This window comes from Acanthochromis polyacanthus, chromosome 17 (assembly GCF_021347895.1).
Source record: "Acanthochromis polyacanthus isolate Apoly-LR-REF ecotype Palm Island chromosome 17, KAUST_Apoly_ChrSc, whole genome shotgun sequence".
Lineage (NCBI taxonomy): Eukaryota > Metazoa > Chordata > Actinopteri > Pomacentridae > Acanthochromis > Acanthochromis polyacanthus.
Genome location: NC_067129.1, coordinates 34,620,393 through 34,641,532, shown reverse-complemented (window position 1 = coordinate 34,641,532; position 21,140 = coordinate 34,620,393). Strand labels below are relative to the sequence as shown.

At 40.5% G+C, this 21,140-nt stretch overlaps 1 protein-coding gene across 1 annotated transcript; it reads right to left on the bottom strand.

The window, feature by feature from the left end:
• Positions 1–9,958: 9,958 nt before the first annotated feature.
• foxi3a (forkhead box I3a) lies at positions 9,959–12,551 on the bottom strand. Its single transcript, XM_022192213.2, has 2 exons — positions 11,503–12,551; positions 9,959–10,794 (listed from the first exon to the last, which is right to left on the bottom strand). The coding sequence occupies exons 1-2, from the start codon at positions 12,044–12,046 to the stop codon at positions 10,202–10,204; spliced, it is 1,137 nt and encodes a 378-aa protein (XP_022047905.2). The 5' UTR covers positions 12,047–12,551; the 3' UTR covers positions 9,959–10,201.
• Positions 12,552–21,140: the final 8,589 nt, after the last annotated feature.

The window sequence follows — 21,140 nt, the reverse complement described above, 5'->3', positions numbered from 1 at the left end:
ACATTTTTCTGTTCTAACTTCCAGTTTGTCCATTGAAAACTGCTGGAACTTTTCTTCATTAAATTTTTTTTTCCATTCCTGCTGATCAGCGATCGATAAAAAAATCAATAAATCACCAGGTGTGCCACTGAACCCCTGCAGGAGAATCTGTTATTGTTTTCACCAGAGTTACCACCGGAACGTCTGATTACATCTACCTGTGTTGTCGTGTTTGTTGTGTCTTTGTCCAACAGTTTCAGTTTGTGTTGTCAAACACCTGAAATGAAAATGAAGAAACACTAGTCGACAAAAAGCATTCCGTTTGTGATGGGATGTAGCTGTAAGGCACCAGTTTAGTTGAATCTGTGGATATTTTCTCTGATTATTAACAATGAATTATTAAATCGCTGAGGCAGACTCACCTCAGTTAAGAGGTCCATGATAAGGTTCTAGGGGAGACTGAAGCAGTGTTAGGGGTCTCTCAGCAAGGATTGTACTTTTCAAAAAGCTTATGAGCTTCCCTAAACAGGTTTTGGCTGGTTTCAGGAGTCTGTTTAAGGTTCTTTAAGGGTCCAATAGTCCCTGAGTTGTTTCTGGCAGAGTTCCTGGGTTTCCTTTGGTTGTTCTTAACTTTTAGAATTGGTTTAAAATGGGTTTCAGATTTGGTTTCTGACTTGCTTTTGGTTTGTGGACTGGTTTCTAACTTAGACTCTGAGTGGTTTCAAACTGGTTTTACACTGGTGTCTTGGTTTTAGACTGGTTTCAAAGTCAGTTGAGACTGTTTTTATTCTGTTTTCTGACTTTGTCTTGGACTTGTTTCTGACTTGGTTTCAAACTGGTGCATCATGGTTTCATATTGGTTTCTAATTAATGTAGACCCATCTGCCTGCCCGACCAGCAGGCAGATGGGTCCCCCTATATAGAGCCGGGTTCTGCTTGAGGTTTCTTCCCTGTTAAAAGGGTGTTTTCCTTGCCACTGTCGCCTTTGGGCTTGCTCTGGGGGTCAGGCATATGGGTTCTGTAAAGCGTCTTGAGACAATTTGACTGTAATTGACGCTATATAAATAAAATTGAATTGAATTGAATTGAATTAATTAGCTTTTTCCCCTTTCTGTTCAACTATACATAATTTGCCTTATTGAATTTTGCCATAAATTTTGTATATTAAAAACAGTATCTGTTATATTCTATACTGATATATCAAAAACCTCCGCAGATTTTTTAAAACCATTTTTGAAACTCCAGAGCCTTCAAATCAGGCTATCTAGCAATATTTTAGTTCTAGTGATACAACTTATCATACCTGCTTAATCAAGCCTTACAGTTTGATGAAAATAACCTTTTATCCCATTTTTGTGGCCAAGTGTTTTATATAAAAAGTATTCTATATGTTTTGTTTCATATGAATCTGACATTCAGGTACATGTGGTTCAGAATATATCACTAGTTGACTTCTGCATTGTCTTTTTTGTTAATATGAGCTCAAAGATGACATTTTTTCCACATTTCAACTCACCCATAATCAGAGATTATTGGATCATCTTGTCCAGTATTGTTGATTCTGACATAACGATTAATAAAAGAGAGATTTTTTTTACATAAAATCTTTTTACCTTTAAGGGTTCCTGAGATATTGTTGTTCAAACACAGCTTCAAATTTCAATGTGTGAAAAAATGTGTTGAAAGTGGGTCGATCTTTTTTCTCAAACTGAAAGAACAAGAAAAGTCAACAGTTTTCCAACTTTATGACAACATCTGGGATGAGTAGTTCAATCAGGAAAAATAACCAAATCTAAGTCTAAACTGTGATATTTAATCAGAATTACTTTATTGTACATATTGCATTTGAAATTTTACCAAAAGTAAATTGTTTGCAATAACCAGAATCTGCTAACAAGAAGTCATGACTGACTGAACTGCAACCAACAGTAATATGAAAAGAAAAATCTGAGTTTTCAGGTTGAACTGCAGGCAGTGTTTCCACATACATACATACATACATACATAATTTCTACAGATGATGAGCAGAGTAGAGAGAAAAGATCTGAAAAGGAAACATAGAAATAGTTAAATATCTGCAGTATATGGGGACAAAACCACCAGAAATAGACACAAAATGAGAGAAACAAGACAAATCAAGTACATGGAGACAAAACTGTCACAAAACAAGTGAGACACAAAACAAAAAGACAAAAAAATAGACTCAAAACTGCACAAACAAGACACAGAATGAACAAAATGAGACAGAAAACAACCAAAAGGAGAAACAAAAGACACAAAACAGACACAACAAAAGAGACTGAGAGGGAAATCAAACCTACTGGATCAGCTAAATAAATGCAGCATGGCTCAGAAACAGTGAACAGAGGCGCAAGTTGTTGGAAGATACATTCAGCATGGTGAAACATCTTTCTACAGCCAATGAGCAGAGTAGAGAGAAAAAGTTTGTAGAGGCTGGAAACATGGAAATAGCTTAATATCTGTAGTATGTGGAGACAAAATGACCACAATGAGACACAAAATGACACAGACGAGACACAAAATAACACAATAATAAGGTTCGAAATGACAAAAAAAAAAACACAACTGAGCCACAAAACAACAAAAAGCAAGTCACAATGACACAAACAATGCACAAAACCACAAAAACGAGACACAAAACCACAAGATGAATGCAGTATGGTTCAGTAACACTGAACAGACCACCAAGTTGTTGGAAGATGCATCCAGCATAGTGAAACATCTTTCTACAGAGGGCCTCTGTACCCCTATGTAGATATTCAACACGGTCTCACGGGGATTCGTGAAACTGTCACGTCAGTTTTTGTTTCGGTTTCGTGCGCACCAACACGATGTCGTCATGTTTTTCGTGCCGCTCACCACGAGCGAAACCCGCTGTGGTAATCACATCTGAAAGTGGTTTATACCGGCGGATTTATGACGATCTAAGCTGTCCATCGGCGTTTGCGGCCGCCGCTGTGGCCGCCGCTTCGGCCGCCCCACATTCTTTAAATTCCTATGCAAATTCGGCGGATTCATGACGATCTAAGCTGTCCATCGGCGTTTGCGGCCGCCGCTGCGGCCGCCGGATATCCGGCCACAACAGCGGCCGGATCACATCTGAAAGTGGTTTATACCGGCGGATTCATGACGATTTAAGCTGTCCATCGGCGTTTGCGGCCGCCGCCGCCGCCGCTGCTGCAACCGGATGTCTGGCGGCTGCAATGGCTGCTGCGGCGTCAGCCGCAAACGCCGATGGACAGCTTAGATCGTCATGAATCCGCCGAATTTGCATAGGAATTTAAAGAATGTCCGGCGGCCGAAGCGGCGGCCGCGACGGCGGCCACAAACGCCAATGGACAGCTTAGATCGTCATGAATCCGCCGGTATAAACCACTTTCAGATGGGATTACCACAGCGGGTTTCGCTCGTGGTGAGCGGCACGAAAAACATGACGACATCGTGTTGGTGCGCACGAAACCGAAACAAAAACTGACGTGACAGTTTCACGAATCCCCGTGAGACCGGGCTGAGATATTCCATTAAAAATCAGTCATTTCCAGCTAGAATCGTCATCTACTACATTAACAATGTCTAGACTGGATTTCTGATTCATTTAATGTTATCTTCATTGAAAAAAAATACTTTTCTTTCAAAAACAAGGACATTTCCAAGTGGCTCTAAGCTTTTGAACGGTAGTGTACTTCTAGCCATGGCTGTGTTGTTTCTTTCAAGGTAGAGTAACTTTATATTGCAGTGAAAAATTATCTCTTTCTTAAAACATTTAGAAACTTTATTGAATGTTTACTTTCAACCCAGAACACTGGACAGGGAGCAGAAAGTGAAGGTCTGAACACTTCAAACGGGGAGGACGATCTTTGTGATTTGTTGCTGCAGGGGTTAAATTCGTCAGCCAGGTGAGATCATTCAAACACTCGCTCCTTACCTCCCGGTGTGACATGCAAATGCTGCGGTTTAATGGGGATGGCTGGGGGAGTGTTTTGCCCCCACACGTTGCCCTGATGGGGCAGTAAACACCCGGCACACTTTGAGCCTCCTCCTCCTCCTCCTGTTGTGTCAATAAGAGCTTGATGAAACCTATCAGATCCTGTCATGTGTGTGTCTGAAGATAAGTGGAGTGTAAACAAAAGGCACACTTACGCTAAGCCGTCTTTGCCTTCGCAAATATGAAACAATGAAACAGTCACAGAGATGAATTAATTTCATAAAATTCATTTTGCAATCACAGCCAACAAGCATGTTGTAGTTAAAGCTCTGCATGGGAGAATAAATAAAATCATCAAAATAAGCAGAAATACATACAGGCCTGAAATTTGAAGCCTTTATTCATCTCATAACTAAAAATGGATGGACACTACATCAACTCCAACCCACCAATAACAGTTTATTCCAGTCTCAGTTGTCATGGTGATCAACAGCAGCGGGTCAAGGAACTGGAAGTGACATCACAGGATCAGGACATTTGTAAGTCGAAGGCTGTCTGTGATTGGTTTATTGGGAGGAGCTGATTGTTATAGACATTTACAGGGTCTTAGCTTCTCACCTAAACCTAATGCTGGACTAACCCAAATGAAGCACTGCCCGAAGCTAAAGCTAACGTTTCTCTATCCTTAACATCACTGTCAATGAGATGTGACATTACTCTAACAGTTACTCTAACCTAAACTTAATGTTGCGCTAAAACTAAGCCCAACATTACAGTGATATTTTCAAACCCAATGCTAACCTAAACGTAGCACTACTCCAACCGAACAGTACTCTACTGTAAACCGAATGACCTACACTTAACATTATCTAGACCTAATGTTAACCCAAACTAAATCATACTTTATGTAATACTACCCAAATTTAAATCTAATATTACTTTTACTTAATCTTAATGTTCCACTGCCCTAAACCTACCATTACCCAAACCAAAACTTAATGTTAACCTGTTCTTTAACTGATTAATCGTAATCTCAATCCAACTCTAAACCTAAATTTATCATATTACACTAACTTAAACCTAATTATATATCATAATTCTAACCTAAACTTAGCTTTATCGACATATTACCTAAACCTAAATTTAATGTTACTCTAACCTAAATCAAGTATAATAATAATAATATTAATAACTTTATATGTATATAGCACCTCTCAGAAGAACATTCACAACATGCTTTGACAGGTAGAACATGGTGATAAGTGAGTAAAACATAACTTTATTGGAAAGTGAGTCTATAAAAGTGGGTTTTAAGAAGTGATTTAAAAGAATTTACTGTTTAATATGCTGGTAATTTAAACCAAACATTACCCTAAACTAAAAATCCATTCATCCATCCTCGTTACACCGCCTAATCCTCATTAGGGTCGCGGGGGTGCTGGAGCCTATCCCAGCTGACTCGGGCGAAGGCAGGGGACACCCTGGACAGGTCGCCAGTCAGTCACAGGGCTACATATACAGACAAACAATCACTCTCACATTCACACCTACGGGCAATTTAGAGTAATCAATTAACCTCAGCATATTTTTGGAATGTGGGAGGAAGCCAGAGTACCCGGAGAAAACCCACGCATGCACAGGGAGAACATGCAAACTATCTAAATCTAAACAAATCTAAATCTATTGAATCATAACCTAACTCCAACCTAAAACTATTTTTGTTTACACACAACCCAAACCTAAACCTAATATTACTGTAACCTAAACCTAAGGAATCATAAAGTAACTCTAACTTAAACCTAGCTTTATTAGTACATTATCTAAACCTAAACCTAACATAATTTTGCCCCGACCTAAATCTAATGAAACGTGACTTAACCTTTACCTAAACCTAAATTTATAAATGTTTTTTCCAAACTCAAACCTACCATGTCTTTTAATCTGAATCTAGCACTGCATTAACCTTTCCTAATCTAAGCCTAATAAATCACAACTGAACCCTATGCTAAACCTAGCTTTATCAACACATTATCTCAACCTAAATGTAGCATGCCTCTAACTGAAACCTAACATTAGATAACCTAAAGCTAATGGACCATGAACTAACTCTAACCCAAACCTCGCTCTATCGATAAATTACTGAGAGTTAACGTTACTGTAACCCAAATGCAACATGCCACTAATCTAAACCTAACATAACCTTAACCTTAACATAACATCACCCTAATCCAAACCTAACATGCTGTCATCTAAACCAAACATTCCATTAACCTAAACATAATTTTGTCCTAATTTAAACCTAATGAAACATAATCTAACTCTAACCTAACGTTACTCTAACCTAAACCTAACATGCAGCTATCTAGACCTAATCACTCATTGCCTACATCTAACTTTATGGATATACTGTATAACCCAAACCTAAACCTAATGTTATCCTGACCTAAACCAAACATGCCTTTAACTTGAACCTGTTTTACTGTAATCTAAATGTTACAATACTCTAACCTAATTATAACTTTACTCTTTAACAAACAGTACATTATGCGGCCGAATCTTTACAACATGAGTGATACAAGTAAGACACAACACACACACTGTGTTGTGTGTAAACAGGTGGATTGTATTGATCACGATGGTATCAATCAGTCAGAGTGTGTCGAGTGTTTACCATCACACACACGTCAATGGACGACGTGATGACCGAACACAGGCGGCCTCGGGACAGAAAACCGAGTTAACACGTCTGTAATGTCCTGTGGAGCAACACCATTACGGCCTTCATAAACAAACAGTAAAAGTTCTGCGTTTCAGTGGTGACCAGTTCCAGCTTAAAGCCAGACAACTGCTTCACTTGACTCCCTGCACATACACAGGTGTTCCATTCACAAGATACAGGGTGACCCAAAAGTTTGGAAACAAAGTTTAACTGCAGTGTCTATTTCAGTTGGGGGTGCATGAATTCACTCTGATTTTACCCATTTTTGTTTTACCATAATAAAATAACTTAAAAGCATAGTATTGTGCAATAACTCAGAAGAAAATTAATAGAACCATAAGGTCCAGGTATGCTGGAGCATAACTTCAAAATGCAGGCCATCAGTGTCAGATTTCAAAACTCTAGATGGTATAGTATCTGACAGTTTTAATTTTTTAAACATCCAAAAGTACTATGAGGCAACATTTACTGGCCAGTTTGAGGAACCTTCATAAGCATGAATGAAGATACATTCCAGAAGATACCAGTGTAACCAGTTGGTGGAAACGTTCACAACTTTGTATAAGAAACAAACATGAACATGTCGAAATATGTTTGTTTTACACTAATCTGATACTCTTCTGAATATATCTGTGGTACTGATTTATTGAAATAACATTATATTATTTGGATTATAGACTTTTCATTTGTTTCCAAACTTTTGGGTCACCCTGTAGATAATAAATGCCCTGATCACGGTTTTCATGCCCTCATGAGATAATATCATCTGAAAGAAGAATTCAAGAAAACAACAAGATCCATCTTATCTCATGGTACTTTTAAGACGATTTGAGGGCAACACTTTACATTATATTTTATTCAGTGTGGGTTTAAAATGTGTTTAAAGTGATTCCCACTGGGCATCAATCAGCCGTCACTTCACTGTACGTGAGAAATCCCACCGCTGCTGACAGAATCTGTAATCTGCTCCATCATCTCTGCCATCCAAAACTGCTGAGTACTGAAACACAGTCAGTAGATCACACGACTCAGCAGATTCACAAACCACAGCGTGACTCTGTTTGTTTGTTTGTTTGTTTGAAGGTGCTGATGTCATCGGCTGCTGAATCTCCGTGGGAACAACACTATTTTCAGTTCCTGTCTTCACATCTACAGAGACCTTCAACCCCTATAAGACCTTTACTGTTTTACTGTACATTTATTATCGATCAGTTTAAACTGAACTAATTTATTGTAAAGTTGTGCTGTCACCCTGGTTTTTAACGTAATTAACTGATAAGGTTGTATTTTTCCATTACAGCAGACCTATGATGCTGCAATCATTGTAAAAGTTATTTTAAATCACCAGCTTTAGTGTTTAAAATGCTAGGAGGTAGTGAAAGATCATGTTCTATTTCCCAAGGCCCCACATGAACATATTTTCATTGTTGTTTCTACGTAATGAAAAGTTATAACTCCAAAGACGTTGAACTTATTTTTACAATAACATAACAAACAGCCGACAAATATTTAGATTTGAGAAGCTGCTACCAGAGAATAAAAGTAATAGAAAGTTGCTAAATGCACACCTATAATCAGAGACAAATGCCAACAACACAGCAAAAGTCATAAAAGAATACTAACAAACAGCCAAAGTCATAGAAACATGCTAACTATCCAGGTAAAATCACAGGAAGATGCTAAGCTTTAATCATAAATGCCAACAACACAGCTTAAGTCATAAAAACATGCTAAATATGTAGCTAAAAACAAACATACTAACTACACAGACAAAATCATAGACAGATACTAATTACACAGCTAAAGGAATAGGAAGACACTAACAATACAAGTAAGGTAACAGAAACATGCTGACTACACAGCTGAAGTCAAAGAGAGATGCTAACTACACAGCTAATATCATGAAAAGATGCTAACTACACAGCCAACGTCATAGAAAATGCTAACTACACAGCTAAAAATCAGAGAAAGATGCCAACAACACAACTGAAGTCATAGGAAGATGCTAACTACACAGCTTAAATCATAAATGCTAACAACATAGCTTAAGCCATAGGAATATGTTAACTCTACCAGTAAACTCAGACAAACATGCTAACTACATAGCCAAAATCATAGACAGATGCTAATTACACAGCTAAAGCCATGAAAAGATGCTAACTATCCAGCTAAAGTCATAGTAAGATGTTAACTACAAAGCTAAAATTATAAATAATAACTGCATAGCTTAAGTCAACTACACTGCTAAACTCAAACAGATATGCTAACTCCACAGTCAAAATTATAGACATATGCTAATTACACACGTAAAGCCATGAAAAGATGCTAGCTATCCAGCTAAAGTCACAGATAAATTCGAACTGCACTGTTTAAGTCATAGGCACATGCTAACTATACAGCTAAAGTCATACAAACATACTAACTACACAGTTACAATCATAGACATATGCTAACAACACAGCTAAAGCCATTGGAAAAAGGCTAACTGTACAAGTAAAGTAATAGAAACATGCTAACTGCACAGTTAAAATCCCAGAAAGACAATTGCATAGCTAAATTCAAAGAGAGAAGCTAATTACACAGCCAAAACCATGGGAAGATGCTAACCATACAGCTAAAGTCATGACAGCTAACTACACAAGCTAGTGTCGTAGAAAAATGCAATTTTTCCGCTAAAGTCATAGACAGAAGTTTACAACACAGCTAATAGTCTAGAACGATGGTAATTAAAACAGCCAAAGTCATTAACAGATGTGAACTGCACCATTAACAATGCTAAAATCAGAGGACCATCTGAATGGATGAGATAGCTATGGCTAATTAAAGCTCAATTTAGTCATAAATTTTCCCCTTGATGCTGTCTGTAAATAAACAAATATCAATCTTTATGAATCTATTACACATTTTGGTTCTTCAGTTAGTTTTTCACACATAATTAAATGAGGCCACAGTTTAATCAGGTAATGGAGCGGGGGAACAAATACTAAATGCTAAAAGTAGCTAGCTTAACAGCTCTCAGTGGCTGCCATCTTGTCTTTTGACTGCAGTGAAATTTACAGAACTTGATGTTTAAGCTGCAGTTAAATCTCATACTTTCATATGTTAAACTCTAAATGAATGTATTCTATTGATTCAATAAGTGGATTGAACTGAAAAGTTGAATTGTGTTCTTTCATCAAATTTAGCTTCAGTTTAGCTAAAGGTCAGTTTTTGCAGTTCAGATGTCTGTTTTAATCCTTGTTTAGGTTTTTTAAAAATTGCTATAGATTCAAAATATTTAGTGTTTGGAAATATAAGTAATAAAGTTCTCTTAATTTGATGAGGAAATCTGGGAAAATGGTGGAAAAATCTCAATTCACTGTTTTTTCTTTCTTTTTTAATTCCAAACAAACATTGAATTCATATTTACATTATATTAAAAAGAAGTAAAAAATCACCCTCCTTATTTTAAATGTAGGAAAATATCTTTACAAAGATATATAACATTTGCACAGTTTTACAAGTGACCTTGGCTGAATCCATCAAAATTCAGTATTATATTTCAGCATGAGTCTGTTTTACTGCTGGAGAACCAGACAGTCGAGGGGCAGAGCGTTGTTGAAGCCCCCAGAGAAGAGGGGCTCACACTGGGCCTGCTGCAGCTGCTGGGCCTCCTGGAGCTCCGGCGGAGGACAAGACGCTGTCTGTAGCTCAACATACAGCGGGAATGGGCCGGTCTGAGGGTCAGCGACAGAGGGGAAGTGTGGGGGAGTCGACTGGGAGGACGGGAAGGATTTGCTGGGAGGAGAGGAGCTGCAGGTGTCCCACTGTGGCACCACGGCGCCAGGTGAATAAGAGTATACGGGTCCTTGAGGAGGTGGAGGTGGGGAGGCCTGGTCTGGTACCTGCATGAACGAGGAGGAAGGAGGAGGAAGGAGGTGACACAGGAAGCTGCTGAGGTCAGAGGTGGCGTCTGAGAGAGAAGTGTCGCCATCACTGCTACAGTGCATGCTGGGAAGTTTGGGACTTGGCTCCGAAGGCAAAGACAAGGAGGTGGAAGGTTTCTTATTAGCGTCGGTGGTGTCGGCCTTCCTCTTCCTCTTGCGCCGGAAGTTCCCGTTGTCGAATATCTTCTCACAGTTTGGGTCCAGAGTCCAGTAGTTTCCTTTACCTGAAGAAGATTAAAGAGTCAGCAACTGTTGTCTTCCTTTCACCCAATAAATGATAATTTAAAAGAAAACCTTCAAAGTCTTATTTTATAGAAAAATTTGGTCGAGTTTTTTCTTAGGAACGCTGTGCAAGTTGGCTCATTGGATTTTTTTTAACAAACTGAAAAATTTGGAATGAAAACCAAAAAATGTGAAACGCCAGGAAAAATCAAAGAAATGCACGTTTCTCTTCATTTTCTGCAAGTTTCTAATCATTTTGAGTAAATTTCAATCATGTTACGCAAGTTTCTAATCATTTTGGCCTGGTTTTTAATCAGTTTGGGTACATTTCAATCATGCTGGGTTCTTTCTAATCATTTTGGACTAATTTCTAGTCATTTTAGAGTAGTTTCTAGTCATTTTGGACTAGTTTCTAATAATTTTGGGTAGTTTTTAACAATTTGGGGTAAATTTCAATCATGTTGGGGAAGTCTCTTATCATTTTTGGCTAGTTTCTAATCATTTTCGAGTTTTTAAACCAGTATAACTTCTCAATGCCCATTCAAAGCCTGAAGACTTTGTGGTGAAGCTCAGGTGTGTTCGTTGTTTGTGTGATTGTGTGATTGTGTGATTGTTTGTTTGTTTGTTTGTTTGTTGTGTCTATTCTCATTCTCTTTGGATAAAAGCTTCTGCTGAATGAAACTGTTCAATTGTAGAATCGTTCATCTCACCTGGATCGGTCTCGTCGCGAGGAACCTTCTGGAAACAGTCGTTGAGCGACAGGTTGTGGCGGATGGAATTCTGCCAGCCGGCCTTGTTGCGGCTGTAGAAGGGGAAGTTGTTGGAGACGTACTGGTAGATCTGGCTGAGCGTCAGCCGCTGATCGGGGGCGCTCTGGATCGCCATGGCGATGAGAGCGGAGTAGGAGTACGGCGGTCGGACCAGACTCAGGACGTCGTCCGGGGAGGACAGGGAGAACCAGGAGCCACCGGGGAGCCTGTGGAGGCCATAGAGATGGTGGAGGAAGCCTCTGAATGCTGGAGGGAGTCCTGTAGGGCACCCTGTGGCCTCAGGGAGGGGTCCCTGGTCTGGGCTGCAGAGAAAGGAGCCATTCTGGTCGCTGGTCGGCGGTAGCCATGGCGACTCAGGAGGAGGCGGTGGGGTGTAGAGGCTGAAGTCAGACAAGTCGAGGTCCAGAGACGGAAGCTCCTGCTGGGGGAGGCAGCATCCCCACAGGAGGGGGGACAGACCCTGCTCCGGCATGAAGGATGCCATGTCTGTCTTCACTGTCTGCAGCTGCAACTGTCTGCTCCGTACACCTGTCGCTACCTGAGATTCTTATAGCCTGCAGCCCCGCCCACAGAGCAGCTGATTGGCTGCTGAGGCTGTGAGCGCGTGGAGGGGCTCATTTGAATAAGAACAGGGTGAAATCCTGCCCCAGAGCAGATAAGAGCCTCAGGATTTTGCTTAGGTATGCAGCCTGACAAATGACTGACTGAGGCTCTTTTTACAGTTTCAGACGTTACAGAGTCTCGACGGATGAAAGTCGCTGATTCACTCTGAAAATAAAGCAAACTCCAACAGTCTCCAGTTTCCACCTGATTTTACTTTAACCCTCCTGTTGTCCTCATTTACAGGAACCAAAAAATATTGTTTCCTTGTCTGAAAAAATCCAAACATTCAGCAAAAAAAAATCCCCAAATTTCTGAAAATTTGCAAAACATTCAGGAAGAAAATTCCAATAATTCCTTAAAAGTTTGCCTGAAAAGTTTTATTTAAATAAAACTACCCCAAATTTGACATGAAAATTCTTGTAAATATTTTTAAAAAATTAGTAAAAATCTTCCAAAAATGGGCAAAAGTATCTAAAGTGATTAAATATATATGTCAAATTTGTAATGTTTTCTTTAAGAACATTCACATAAAAATTAACCAAAATCCAGCAAAGTTCGCTGGATTTTGGTTGATTTTTTGTGAATGTTTTTAAGAAACATTTTTAACATTTCTTTTTATCCACCAAAAAATATTCAAAAATGTCCCAAAAATGTTGAAATTGTGGACATCACAAGTTTCACTGCGAAAATATATATTTTTTCCACATTTCGTTAGCCTAATAGCATAATTGCCTAAGTCATTTTTTGACCTTCATGACTTAGGCAACTATGCTATTAGGCTAACGATTTTCAAACTTTAAACCGGGTCAGTTTGACCCACAGGACAACACGGGGGTTAAAAATGACTGGATATTAACTGTAAGTGGAGCCGATAATTCACATTTTAGACACGATTAACACAATTTTCTGCCTTCACTTCCTGAACCATTTGCAGTACTGAACATCTCTACAGGCTTCTACAATATTTGCACGACTTTCACCTCAACAAGCTCTCATTATATGCACTACCACCAATTCATGGGTTGATTTTTATGTATATTATTCATTTTCCATCCATCCATCCATCCATCCATCCTCTATACACCGCTTTATCCTCACTAGGGTCGCGGGGGGTGCTGGAGCCTATCCCAGCTAACTCGGGCGAAGGCAGGGGACACCCTGGACAGGTCACCAGTCTGTCACAGGGCTACATATACAGACGGACAATCACACTCACATTCACACCTATGGGCAATTTAGAATAGTCAATTAACCTCAGCATATTTTTGGACTGTGGGAGGAAGCAGGAGTGCCCGGAGAAAACCCACGCATGCACAGGGAGAACATGCAAACTCCATGCAGAAAAATCCCAGGCCCAGGCCCAGACCGGGATTTGAACCAGGGATCATCTTGCTACAAGGCGAAAGTGCTAACCACTATTCACTGTGCAGCCCTATTATTCATTTTACTTTACTTATATTGTATTTTGATTCTTTCTTTTAAATGTCTGCCACTGATACAAAGGTGTGAGATAAATGTGTTTTTGGTTCCTCTGTATGTCCTGGATATATCACGAAACTGACTATAAAAATATTCTATTCTATTCTATTCTATTTTCTTTTATTTAACACCTTGTTCATGGGCAAATGTACACAAATAATTAGTAATCAGTTATTTACTGTTGAAGTAAACATTTGTTTTTGAGAATTTTTCTCTCATTTTACATTAAATTGAATGTTTAGAGATTTTTATAAAATTATTTTGCAGCATTTCCTTAAAGTACTTCTTAATAAAATCCTGATTTATGGAGCTTGAAAAGCAAGTTCTTTAAATAAATTTCACACAAAGAGTGTTGCCTGCAGTAGGGTGTAAACATGTTTGGGATCTGAGCCATTAAATATGAATGATGTCACTGCTTTTTAAGACTCTACAGACCTGAGTAACTGTGGAGTCATTTTTAAATAATAAACTGCAGAAAGTTATTTTGGTGTTTTTATCACACATTAAAGGTCTGCAGCACCAAAACGGACCTGAGAGCAAAACACTCCAAAAATATTTGATGTGAAATGAAAAGTTTTGTTTGCGTTTGAATCATTTTGGGTAAATAGGTTTTTTATTTAAATTTTTATTTTCTAGACTAATTAAACTAAATAGACTAAATCATCTTGGACACATTTCTAATCAATTTGGACAAGGGTTCAATCATTTTGGGAAACTTTTTAATCATTTCTGAAGAAGTTTTGAATAGATTTAGACAAGTAAAGTCATTTTGGAGAAGTTTTTAATAATTTCTGAGCAAGTTTTTAATAATTTTGGACAAATATTGAATAGTTTTAAACTAATCACGTTATTTTAGACACGTTTCTAATCACTTTGGATGAGTTTCTATTCCTTTTGAACATGTTTTTAATCATTTTTAACCAGTTTTTAATCACTTTGGACAAATTTCTAATAATTTCAGAAAAGTTTGAATAGTTTTGAGTCGTTTTGACTGACCTATGTGTTTCTTGGGAGGAAACCTGAACACAAACAGAGCAGCAGCTGCTGTTTGAGGTGTCACCCTCACCCATTGTTCTTCAGACATCCATCAACACACCGACAGTCAGCATGTCTGCCTTCACATTCAGTCTTGATCAAAGGAGGCGTCGCTGAGGCCATGTCCACACGTATCCGGATATTTTTAAAACCGAATATCCGCCACCCTCCGTTTGGAAAAAATCTGCGGCTACATGTCTCCGTTTTCTACAAAAATCTCCCTCTACATGTATCCGGATACATGTACGTACATATCAAGCGGCGGCGGCGTCTCTCGCGTCGAACATGCCGAGGATGTGGAATAGTTGTCAGGTGCAAAATAGCGGAGTCACTGCAGTCCTCTTTCTCCGATGCTCTTCGAGGTGAAGTAGTTAATGAGCTTGTAAGATTAAACAAGCAAAAAGCGCCTGTGGTATTGTTGAACCAGTACACTTTTGAGCGCATCCATTCTGCTCCGATTGTCTACAAAGGTCGCATGTCTGACGTCACAGCAGTTTGTCGCAGGCAGTGACGTCTGCGCTCCTAAAACTCCGGATATGTCTGTCCACACGTAAACGCATACCCGGGGTTTTTCCCAAATCTCCACTGGCCGGAGTTTTCAAAACCTCCGTTTCAGAACCTCTGTTTTCAGAACCAAAAACCTCCGGTTACGTGTGGATGACAGGCCGAATTGAAGAAAAATATATGCGTTTTCAGATTTATCCGGATACGTGTGGACAGGGCCTGAATGTTCTGCTTTAGATCGACTGAGCTGCTCTTATCTCAGGTAGAAACTGCTTCATCCACTAGCATCTACTAAAACATTTACTGTGTTGTCCTGGGGTTTTGAGATGAGCTTTAATTTGTTTACCCCTCTTGTTGTCCTCATTTACGGGCACCAAAAAATACAGTTTCCTTATCTGAAAAAAATCCAAAAAATCAGCAAAAAATTCCCCAAATTTCTGACAATTTGCAAAACCTTCAGGAAGAAAATAACAATAATTCCTGAATGTTTCCCTTAAAAGTTTTATTTTAAAAAATCCCCCAAATTTGGCAAGAAAATTCTTGTAAATATTTTCAAAAAATAAGTAAAAATCTTCCAAAAAATATCTAAAGTGATTACATACATATTAGTAAAAGTTCTATTTTCTTTGAGAATATTTTCTTTAATTTTTGTGAATGTTCTTCATGAAACATTTTAACATTTCTTTTATTCCACCAAAAATGTTTAAAGATTTCCCAAAATGTTGAAAATGTGGACATCAGAAGTTTCACCTTGAAAATATATATTTTTCCACATTTTCAAACTTTAACACGGGTCAATTTTGACCCGCAGGATGACACGAGGGTTAAAGTTAAAACTCCTGCACAAGGTGAAGCTGTTTGAGCTCTCGGAGTTCCTGGACTGAATCTGATAGATAGATAGATAGATAGATAGATAGATAGATAGATAGATAGATAGATAGATAGATAGATAGATAGATAGATAGATAGATAGATAGATAGATAGATAGATAGATAGATAGATAGATAGATAGATAGATAGATTAACCCTTTATTAATCCCACAGCGGGGAATTACCATTGTACAGCAGCAATAGGACATTGAATAAGAGAGAATTGCAGCACACAGAAGCACACAGTGCTATATATATATATAAATATGAAAATTATATATACAGTATCTACAGCAAGATTTTTATTATTTAACGTCATTATTACAATTTTCTATGCACCAGTATTGTAAATGGGTGAACAGAAACTAATGGGAGCAGGCTAGATTGTAAAGTCTGACTGCAGCAGGAAGGAAGGACCTGCGGTAATCTCCCCTTTTAAGGCCCAACTGCGGGTGAAGCAGTCTGCCACTAAAGCCCTGGTCCACACGAAGACGAAACGAGGTCTAAACACATAAGTTTCTTGCCAAATCTGCGTATCAATCCACACGAAGACGGCGTTTTGGGGGTCTGTAAACGATCATTTTTGAAAACGGTTTCCAGAGTGGAAAGATTTTGAAACGCCGTTTACGCAGCTCTGTGTGTACGGGCGATCCGCTGCTTTTCAGAAACGCTTGCGTCATAGTTTCGTATCTTCATTGACATGCATGAGCCACACGCGGCCACGACAACAACAATGGCGGCATACAGTGTAGCAAATGTGCTGATGAAGCTCTCTGTTTACAACTTTTGCCCACAGTTTTTTTCTTCCGTTTTTGCGTGTTTCCATCATATCGTTAACAGCACACCTAGAGGTCTGGCATGTGTTTTACAGTGTTTCCATGACGCCTTCGTCTTTATGGTGATCGTTTTTGAAACTGTTCAGCGTTTCGTCTTCGTGTGGACGGGCCTAAAGGAGCTGCCCAGTGATCTTACTGTTTCCCTGCAGGGGGTGGGAGGTGTCTTCCATGATAGACATCAGCTTTGTCATCATCCTCCTGTCTCCCACCACCTCCACAGGATCAAGGGGGCAGCCCAGGACAAAACTGGCTTCTTTACCAGTTTGTTTAGTCTCCCCCTGTCTGCAGTCGTGCTGCTGCTGCTGCTCCTGCAGACCACTCCATACATGATGGCTGATGCCACCACAGAGTCATAAAAGGTCTTCAGAAGTGCTCCCTGCACCCCGAAGGACCTCAGTTTTCTGAGCAGGTGGAGTCTGCTCTGACCTTTCTTGTAAAGTGCGTTGGTATTAGTAGTCCAGTCCAGTTTCTTGTTTAAGCGAACACCCAGGTACCTGTAGGAGTCCACAATCTCAATATCTGTTCTCTGGATGTTCACTGGTGTAGGAGAAGTGTGTCTGTTCCTGCTAAAGTCCACCACCAGTTCTTTGGTTTTCACCGCATTGATCTGGAGGCTGTTCAGCAGGCACCAGTCCACAAAGTCCGGTTAAGTTCTCTGTACTCCTCCTCATCTCCGTCCATGATGAGGCCGACGATGGCAGAGTCGTCAGAGAACTTCTGAAGGTGGCAAGTTTGTGGTGTGATGGAGAAGTCTGCTGTGTAGAGGATGAAAAGAAAGGGGCAAGGACAGTCCCTGTGGGGCCCCCGTACTGCAGACACAAGTGTCGCGACACACAGTCTCCTGCCCTCACAAACTGTGGCCAGTTGGTGAGGTAATCCAGCAGCCACATTGTGAGGTGAGAGTCCTCTCTGTCTGCTCCAGCTTGTCCCCAGAAGCGTAGCCTTATGGTGTTAAAAGCACTGGAGAAATCATAGAACAGATTCTCATGGGTGCTCTTCGTCTTCTCCAGGTGAGACATCTGTGCAGAAGGTAGATCACTGCATCATCAACCCCGATGCGGCTGGTAGGCAAACTGCAGCGGGTCCAATGATGAGCTCACCAGGGGTCGCAGATGACAAAGGACCAACCTCTCCAGGGTCTTCATCAGGTGTGATGTTAGTGCCACCGGCCTGTCGTGGTTGAGGTCCTTGGGGTGCGATATCTTCGGCCCATTACCACGCAGGATGTCTTCCACAGCTGTGGTACTCTCCCCAGCTTCAGGCTCAAGTTGAAGATATGTTCCACATCCTGCTCAGCTGATCTGCACAGACTTGAGGACCCTGGAGCTGATGCCATGTGGGACCCGTAGCCTTCCTGATCTTCAGTCTGCTCAGTTTCTCTCTTCACGCTGGGATGTTGATAGGGACAAGTTGGGGCAGGGGGGCTGTGTGCTGGTTGTGGGTGTGGGGCCCTGTGGAGGAGGGGAGGTGTGATGGTAGGAGAACTGTGGAGCTGTAGGGAGGGGAATACAGCAGGGGTGGTAAAGTCAGCAGGGGTGCAGACAGATGCAGTGGTGGCTGCTGCAGGGTGACTGGTCTGGGGGAGGGGTGGCTGACTGTTCAAACCTGTTAAAGAGGTTTTCAGATAATTCACCCACTCCTGGTCCCGTCTCAGTTCTGTCTTGGGATCCTTGTGGCCAGAGATGGTTTTCAGGCCCCTCCAGACCCGCTGACATTGTTTGGCAGCAGCTGATCCTCTATCTCTTCCTGTACTGCATTTCCCCTCTCTGATCTTTCTCCTCAGTTCTCTCTGTGCAGCTCTCATCTCCTCTTTGTCTCCTGACCCAAAAGCCCTCCGTTTGTTCTTTAGGAGAGCCTTTATATCAGGAGTAATCCAGGGTTTGCTGTTGGTGAAACAGCGTACAGTCCTGGAGGGCACAGTGTAATCCACACAGAAGTTAATGTAGTCCGTGATGCACTGTGTGAGGTTGTCTATGTCCTCCCCATGATCCTCACAGAACACTTCCCACATAGTTGTGTCAAAACAGTCCTTGAGAGCTTCCTCAGCTTCTCAGACATCTCTTGACCATGCGGGTGACAGCGGCTGTCTGTGTACCAGAGGTTTGTACACAGGAAGGAGGTGAATCAGGTTATGGTCAGACTTGCCAAGTGGTGGAAGAGGAGATGATGTGTATGCCTCTTCAGTGTTTGCATAAAAAAGGTCCAGTATTTTATTATCTCTGGTGTGGCAGGTGATATATTGTGTGAAGGTGGGTAGTGTGGACGACGGAGAGGCATGGTTAAAGTCCCCAGTAATAAGGAAGAGGGCCTGTGGATGCTGTGTCTGCAGGTTGCTTGTTATTGAATGTAGGACATCACAAGCAGAATTAGCGTTAGCAGAGGGAGGAACGTACGCAGCTATCGCGATAACATGCGAGAATTCCCTCGGCAGGTAGTATGGTCTCATGCTAACAGCTAGCAGTTCAATGTCCTTGCTGCAAAGTTTTTCCTTGATAGTGATGTGCCCAGGGTTACACCATCTATAATTGACATACACAGCCAGACCCCCTCCTTTCCTCTTACCGCTGTCCTTCGTCCGGTCTGCCCGCAGCAGCTGAAAGCCGTCCAACGCAGCATTAGTGTCCGTTGTTACCTCCGTTAGCCAGGTCTCCGTAAAAAGCATGATGCTACACTGCCGGTATTCACGCTGGTGTCTTGTTAGCGCCGAAAGCTCATCCATCTTGTTGCAGATGGATCTTACGTTCCCGGTGATGACTGAGGGGAGGACGGGTTTGTACTTCTCCTGTTTCGGCGTTCTGTCCCCGCACGACTTCCCCTTCTCCTCCTCTGAAGCTCGCGGGGAACATCGGGCCTCTCCCCGGTTAGCTTCGCAGTGCTACGAAGGGCTAACAGCTGGTCTCTAGTGTAAACAATGAGCTCACCGCTGCATGATGGGTCTGCGATCACCGGTGCAGACAGTAGGTTCAACAGCAAAAGAAAGATCAGTGCAAACTGTGCTAATTCCGTGCCCATTATTGACACTGATCACTAGTGCAACTTCCGAAAAAGAAAAAGCAAGAGAAAGAGAGTAAAAAGAAAGTAAAAACAGGAAAAGATTACTCGACGAGCGAGAGCTGCTGTAACAGATTTCCTTCTTATCTGTTCACACTCAGGTGATTTACACCTGTACGTGTGTGAACATCTACCTTTATGAGGACATTCAGTCTCATCCTCACAAAGACAAAGTGTGTGTGTGTGCGTGTGTGTGTGTGTGTGTGTGTGTGTGTGTGTGTGTGTGGTGACAGTTGGCGGTGGCAGCAGTAATCTTCACCACGCGGTGCCTTCAAGGATGACGCAGACAAAACAAACCCCATGTGAGCTATAACTGACTGATCATTGGGATTAAAGAGGCGAAGGTGGGAAAAAGTAACCGAACACCTTCAACTGTCGAATCAATCCACATTTAAGGAGGATTTTTCACACTGAAGGCTCCATTGAATAGAGTCCATTAAGTCCACCTGACGATGAGTCCACATCTGACGTCTGAACGTTTACAGTTTGGTGTTCGGCCTCCATCATGGCTCCGAATGATGTCAGCTCTCTAAAGCTGCATTTAGCTTGAAGAACATGGAAGTCGTGTCTTATCGATAATCAATCATGGGCTCAAATGTTACTCTGAATAAATTGGGTCACACCAATAGACCACAGAAATTCAGTAAACTTACGAAGCATAAACTAAAAAATAACAAATATTAACAGAAAAATAAGGAATGCAAACCCAAAAAGAAGCAATGTGAACTGCAGAATAAGAAACGAACACCAAAAAATTAACACAAGCAAACCAGAAAATCAGAAATGCCAACGACAAGATGAGCAATACACACAAAAAACAAAATCAGCCAAAAAAAACAACAAAAAATAACAAATGCAAACTAAAACTTAACAAACACAGACCATAAAATTTACACAAAATGAAAGAAAAAAAGAAATGGAAACCATAAAATTCTAACACAAGGAATTCAACTAAATATAATATATGAAGTACTAGCAAAAAATAAGAAATGTGAACCAAAAAATAAGAAATGCAGTTAATAAGAAATGCAAATCTTAAAATTAAACCCTCAAGAGTTAAAATATAGTAATTACATGTTATTGTACTGCCCTGTAGAGGCTAAACATAACTACATCTGATTATACTGCCCTCTAGAGGCTAAACATAATGACTGCATCTGATTATACTGCCCTCTAGAGACAAAATTAAGTAACTACAT